Source organism: Mizuhopecten yessoensis, unplaced genomic scaffold (genome assembly GCF_002113885.1).
Source record: "Mizuhopecten yessoensis strain PY_sf001 unplaced genomic scaffold, ASM211388v2 scaffold11151, whole genome shotgun sequence".
NCBI lineage: Eukaryota > Metazoa > Mollusca > Bivalvia > Pectinida > Pectinidae > Mizuhopecten > Mizuhopecten yessoensis.
In genome coordinates this window covers 800,396-807,563 of record NW_018408905.1, presented here as the reverse complement: position 1 = coordinate 807,563, position 7,168 = coordinate 800,396, and the positions used below count along the sequence as shown (strand labels likewise).

Sequence of the window (7,168 nt, the reverse complement as noted above, 5' to 3'; positions counted from 1 at the left end):
GAATAAGATCAGTCAAACAACTGAAAAGTTATGGCTTTATATAGGAAAATGTGTTTATAGTGACCAGTTAGCATGACAACAAAAATTTTGATGGGGAAAAAAAGTCCATCACAAATTGGATGTTTAAGGATAAAACTTTGGCATGTATGATTGAAATTAGTTCAGCAGTTAGGAGGAGTTCGCTGACATCATTGTGTCTACAGACAGACGGATGGACAGACACCCTGATTCTAATTATTTGATATTCATGTTAATATTGCAAATTTTACAAGAGAAAAATCAAACTACGTGAATAAACATGCAAAGGAAACGTTGAATACGTTACAAGTGCTAAATGATTTAAAGTGATATTGTTATGTAAAACAGCATGACACTTTTTGGTGTTTTGTTAGCACAAGAAAGATATATGATGAGCTTCGTCTGTCCATATACAAAAAAAAAACATTATTTATAAATCTGTTGTACAGTATGTACTTTATATAGACAATAAAAATCTTTTATGAAAAAAGAGGAGTTTACCGTCCTTTACGAACTGGCCAGTGACCCACTTGATTCAATACTTACTTGAATGTGTATGTTTTTGTACAAAAGACAATAATCACATACATTGTGATGACATTGGTACAGACTTAAACAGTATATTTCACTTCAAGACATTTTTGTCTTTATCATAACATTATGTGTGTTTGTCATGAAAACATAGTTATACAATCTAATACACAAATATATACTACACAAACCATATAGGTCATGTGTCATTCATCCATTCTATGGTACATTATAGCAATAATCCATGTTCATTGTTGATGGAATGGTTTGTTACTCAACCTTTTCATGGCACATCATAGTGGTAATCAATGTTAATTATTGATGGAATGGTTTGTCACTCAATCTTTTCATGGCACATCATAGTGGTGTCACCAGCAGACAAAGAACCAAACCAAGTTGGTAGACCAAGTTGTCGAATCATAGCAAAAACATCTTTTTTTCTCTTTTCTAAGTATGGTGGAGAATTTCTCAAAGTTCTAAAGATGTAGAATCCTTCATCAAGATTGACCAACTTGTTCATTTCTGATGAATTCAGAGCATCTGCAGCAGTTATAGTTTGTCCTTTGCTTTTACATCTTCTGACAGCCAAATTCACTTTATCAGATATTTGTTTCATTTGGATTTTTTTCATCTTAAAAAATATATTTGGTACAGAATTGGCACATCTTCTGTCCACATGTCTAAGTTCATATTTAACGATGTCACTATAATGAACCTTTACTTGTCTTTGTTTATTGTCAACTCTACGTTTACCACAAAATATAGTAGGAAAGGATAACTCTTCTGCATCTTTATCAGAACACAAACTCAGAGGGTGTTGACCTTCTCCAGGTGCAAATGTGTATGTGGAATCAGTTTGAGGACAAATGGGCTCGATCAATGTATCTGAATTCCCTATAACCCTATCTCTGTCATCAATTTCACTGAATGTGTCCGATTCATTACCTTCATCATCTGATTTGTCGCCTGGGTCAACTGAATAATTTTGCATGAAAGATTTGACAGATTCATCAGCAGAGCTGTTCAGTTTTGAAACCCATTCGTCATCAATTTCAATACCAGATTCTTTGTACAGATCACTATTTTTGAACAACCAGTGTAATGCAACAAGTACACTTTGTGGCCGTACATTTTCTGTAAATTCACACTTGTTATAGATTAATTTTCTGCTTATTCGTACTGGTATGGTGGTGTCTTCAAATTGACGTGGTAGTGCCTTGATTGTTGGTTGAATGTCTACTGGAACATTAACAACATTACCACGGATACTCAACTGACCACCTCCAGGGAGTTCTCGCATCTGCATGAAAGGGATTCGTAAAGCAACTAATCTCTCTTCAAGTTGATGCAAATGTAATTCAGATGGTTGCTTTGGAAATGACAATTTATTCGCAGTTGACAATGTTGGCATTTTTCCATTGTTTAGACTTGATGAGCAAGTTCTACATATCCATTCTTTGCCTTTTTTGGATTTGTAACCTGTGGCGCATATTTTACAGAGTGGATTTCTTTCAAGATTGGCAGAAAATTCAGTAACTGAGTGTTTAAACCATGTTTGATGACAGCAGGTACAAATATAAGTTGGGCCATCTGCAACTGTGGTGTGAAATTTATTTATCGTTTTGTCCAAGTTATACCCTTCCTTGCTTTGTTTCTCTTTTGATATGTACGCTGGATCTTTTCTCAGGTTTCTTTTATTTTTTTTTGTTTTGAAATCTTTCTTTGATAACATGGTAAACATTTTGTCTAGATGACTGTTTAGCAATCCTTTCTTTTTCAACGTAATATTTTGAACATCTAGCCTTGCTTTTACATTTAAGCTCCTGAGCCTTTTCTTTGATTCTAAACTCAGTTTTTTTCTCTTTTTTTTTCTTTTTTTCTGTCTCCTTGGCTCTTTCTTTTTCTCTGAACTCATGATCCAGTCTTGCTATCTTTTTGCTGTGTTTTTCTGCTTTTCTGAGCTCATCAACCAGTCTAGCTTTCTTTTTGTTTTCTTTTTCTTTTGGTCTTTCTTTTTCTCTGAAGTCATCAACCAACCTAGCCCTCTTTTTGCTTTCTTTGTCTTCGAGTCTTTCCTTTTCTCTGAACTCATCAACCAGCCTAGCCCTCTTTTTGCTTTCTCTTTCTTTGGGTATTTCCTTTTCTCTGAACTCATCAACCAACCTAGCCCTCTTTTTGCTTTCTTTTTCTTTTGGTCTTTCCTTTTCTCTGAATTCATCAATCAGTCTTGCCCTCCTTTTGCTTTCTTTTTCTTTTGGTCTTTCATTTTGTCTAAACTCATCATCCAGTCTTGCCCTTTTTTGCTTTCTTTTTCTTTTGGTCTTTCCTTTTCTCTGAACTCATTATCCAGTCTTGCCCTCTTTTTGCTTTCTTTTTCTTTTGGTCTTTCATTTTGTCTAAATTCATCATCAAGTCTGGCCCTCTTTTTGCTTTCTTTTTCTTTTGGTCTTTCATTTCCTCTGAACTCATCATCAAGTCTGGCCCTCTTTTTGCTTTGTTTTTCTTTTGGTCTTTCATTTCCTCTGAACTCCTCATCCAGTCTAGCTTTCTTTTTGCTTTCTTTTTCTTTGGTTCTTTCCTTTTCTCTGAACTCATCATCAAGTCTTGCCCTCTTTTTGCTGTGTTTTTCTTTGTGTTTTTCCTTTTCTCTAAATTCATCATTCAATCTGATGGTCTCTTTACTTTTTCTTTCTTTTTTTTTGAATGTGTTATTGAGTCTAGCTTTCCTTTCTCTTTCCGTTTCCATTGTTTTGAAGAAACCATCATTTCTACATACTTTTTTCCTTTCCATGTCCTTCTTTCTTTCTTTCAGTTTGAAAAGTTCATTCTGTCTTTGTTTTCGTTTGTATTCCTTGTTATATTTTTTTTCTGTTTTGTTTGATGACAATACTGTTCGAAATGTTCTGATTTGTCATAATGCTCTCGTTTATCGTTCTTGTTCTTGACGGCCAGTTCATTTTGAAATTTAAAATATGCATCAAGTCTATTGTATGTGTGTTTTTCTTCTGTAAGAGAAGTCTGGCCAGATACAATACCGAGTTTTACCACTTTGTTCGGTGAAAGAACTCTGTGACATGTTTGATAGCAAGTAGGATGCAAGACTTTTTGTTTGCAAACAGGTTGCGTTTTTGCATCACATAATTGAATGTTTAACCTACAATGGTCACTGCTGGTACTGATATCAGTTATAGACATACATTCCAACTGAACAGTTACAGCTGTAATTTCAAAGGGGTCATATACTGCACAATTCATTGAAGCTCCCAAGTTTAGACAATGTTGATACACGTCTTGAATGTGTGAACAGCAAAAAACAACACTTTTGCCATCTGGTACTTGTAAGCCTGATAAGTTGCGAGAATGCGAATCAAAAACAAAGTATTTTCCATTTTGTTTAAGGACAATGAAAATGTTCCCTTTAAAAGTAACAAATGCACCATGACTTTCATCTTGATCCAGAGAAGCATGCAAAGCCTCATCAAGTGTGACATACAGAAATACAGTTAGGTCCTGACCGGTATCACCCATTGTCCCTTGCAATGATTCTTGGAATGCAAATTTGTAAATTCCTCCATCAAATTCTAGTTCCCTCGGTATTTCTTGAATAGATACATAGTCATGATGCATTGTGGAACCTTCTCTGAGAAATCCATAAACTTCATCACCTTTTACTAGAATGTCATCTAGATCTGAACTTGTCCATGTATTGATTGATTTATTCTTACTAAACATAAGAGCTGATACACAGTTTAGTACACATTGTTTTCCTGAGTTTTGTTGAAACCTAGAATGTCCCTGATGAAAATGTCCCTGTATTGTTTCATTGGTTAGTGTTTGCAATTGTGTAATTCTCAATTCCACCTCTTGATTTATATGGTAAGGATTTTCAACATGTAGATTATCAGTATGGTGCTTTGGTACCTTTTGCATTTGATTTGTCTCAGAATCTGAACATAATTGAATTGGTGTGCATTGCAGATGCACGTCTGAATGAGGATTTGGGTAATTTTGTTCAATCACAACAGGCTTTTGCTTTTTTGTACTTTTGTTTGTTGGTGCAAATATGAATCTTTCTGATTTCTTTCAGTATCACTACCTGCAAATGTGTCAACAGTCACATTCCTATCTTCTACACTCAAAACTGCATCATAATGTGCTCGGTACTTATGAATCAAGTATATAGCTTCTTGTTCAACATAGCTGCTTTTATTTACTTGCTTTGCTGAAAATTGTAACCAGGAAGTTGCATTTTGCTCAAAAATGTAAATATCTGTACAGAGAAAGTCTGCAGCAGCTAATATTTCTACTTCTGTAGCCCAGGTACCATTTTGCAGCATCTTTCTTTTTTTAACCCAATCATTTGTGGACTTGTAACCAGATCGTAAGTGGCTTGCATACTTGCTACTATTTTTCAACATATGATGAACAATAGAGTGTCGTAATCTTTCATGGTGCATTTCTTCACCAGCAAGGCTATAGGACAAAGCCCGGAAAAAACAATTACCATCACCTTCAATATTTTTTGTGTGTTTTGGTATACCCAGTGGTTTCACACAAGTGCCTTTTGTTTCAGTGCCAAAATCTACTGTTACACCCAGTTTCTGCATTAGTTTCTGCTTGATACAATTTGTTAACTGATTGAAGTTGAAGACTACTGGTCCACTTTCTTTGACAAGAATAACTTAATCATTTTCATTGCATGGTGGACACCCTTTATCTTGGTTTGGCACCTTCGTGGTAATCTGCACTAATTTCAAAGCAGCCGTTTCAACAAGTTCATGTTGTGGTACAACACTTGCAGTGTGTGACAATTCCACAATTTTGTTCTGAATTTGTTTTTTCACTGCATCAGTCAAAGCAAATGTTTGCTTGTTGTTGTTTCCCAAATTTGTATTATGTAAATCTGATGTGGCAAGTTTGCACGCTTTCTTATTTGTTATCCTTTGAACTAGCCTTCATTCTTTCTTTCCTTTTTTGTTTTTCACAATTTGTTCATCCGTCTTGCACACAGGGGAGGCCGTCCTTAAATGACCTTAGCTGTTAATAGGACGTTAAACAAAATCAAACAAACAAACAAACAAATCATCCGATGTAATTTTTTCCTTGTTTTTTTCATTAAGTTGAGACATTGCATTTAATTCTTCTCTTTTTTATTTCACTTCCCTTGATTCTCCTCTTGTTTTTGTTAGCAGTGTGTTTGTGTGCATTCCTTCCAGATTGCTTTCTGTTAGCACATTTTGTACTCCCTGCACTATTTGAAATTTCTTTATCAAATTTGATTTTCTTGTTTTTTGTTTTGATTCTTCTTCCATTTGTTGGTTTTTGCCAAGAATATCTAATTTTTGAAATGCATATTTTTCTGCCTCTGACTTGCTTGTTTTTAATTTCATTGGAGACCTGTTTGAAGCTTAGAGAAGACTTTTTTCTATCAGCTTTTGCTGTTATCAGCATTATATTGTAAAGTTTCTTTTTCTTATTCTTGACAACATTTTCTGCTTTTGCTTTACTTATTTGTTTAACGTTGCCATGGGTTCTTTGGGTTTTTTCAGTTTCTTTGTAATATTGATTTCATCTTTGCCTTTCAAAGGTTCAAATTCTATGTCAGCATGCATGGGAGAATTTTCAGATAAAAACTCAGCTTTAAAATCATTGACACTCCATTCAGGTTTTGTTTCAATGGTGTTCACTTCATGCTTGTTATCATTTCTTACATGTGTCATTTCAGTGCCCAGTTCAATATGAAATTCATTGCTCATTCCTATGCTTAACTCAGTGCTTATCTTTGTGCTCAAATTAGTGTTCAGTTCATTCAGAAGAGGGACAAATGACCATCTCATCAGATTAGAGACGTTCATTCGAGAGGCTTTCGCCAAGAAAGAACACCTTGTCTCCGTGTTCTTTGATCTTGAGAAGGCCTATGATACTACATGGCAGTATGGCATCATGAAAGATCTTCACGACCTTGGCGTACGTGGAAACCTCCCCAATTTTATATCCAATTACCTATCAGATAGACACTTCAAAGTCCGCGTTGGTTCAACTTTCTCTGAAACGTCTAAACAGGAAATGGGAGTCCCACAGGGTGGAATCCTATCAGTCACACTGTTTGGTCTTAAAATCAATGATATAGTCAAATGTCTTGGTCAATCAACAGAAGGGTCGTTATTTGTGGATGACTTCTTGATCTGTTACAGATCTAAGAACATGCACACGATAGAACGACAACTTCAACAGAGTTTAAACAAACTACAAAATTGGGCAGACGAAAACGGCTTCAAATTCTCTAAATCCAAAACTGTGTGCATGCATTTCTGTCAAAAACGAAAAGCACACAATGACCCAAATCTAACACTCGATGGCACTAGAATTCCTGTTGTTGAACAGACTAAATTTCTCGGCCTCATTTTTGATTCGAAACTCTCTTTCATACCACATATAAAGTATCTGAAGGATAAGTGTTCCAAGGCGTTAAACATTATACGAGTCCTTTCTCATACTGATTGGGGAGCGGATCGTGAAATGCTTTTGCGCCTATACAGATCACTTATTCGAACAAAACTGGATTATGGTTCTATGGTATACGGGTCAGCGCGCAGTTCGTACCTTCAGATGCTAGATC

The 7,168-nt window shown here is 35.4% G+C and overlaps 1 protein-coding gene across 1 annotated transcript; it reads right to left on the bottom strand.

Moving 5' to 3' along the window:
* Positions 1 to 2,770: 2,770 nt before the first annotated feature.
* On the bottom strand, positions 2,771 to 3,295 carry LOC110466986 (RNA-binding protein 25-like). Its single transcript, XM_021523828.1, has one exon. The coding sequence runs from the start codon at positions 3,293 to 3,295 to the stop codon at positions 2,771 to 2,773; it is 525 nt and encodes a 174-aa protein (XP_021379503.1).
* Between the last annotated feature and the right edge of the window lie 3,873 nt (positions 3,296 to 7,168).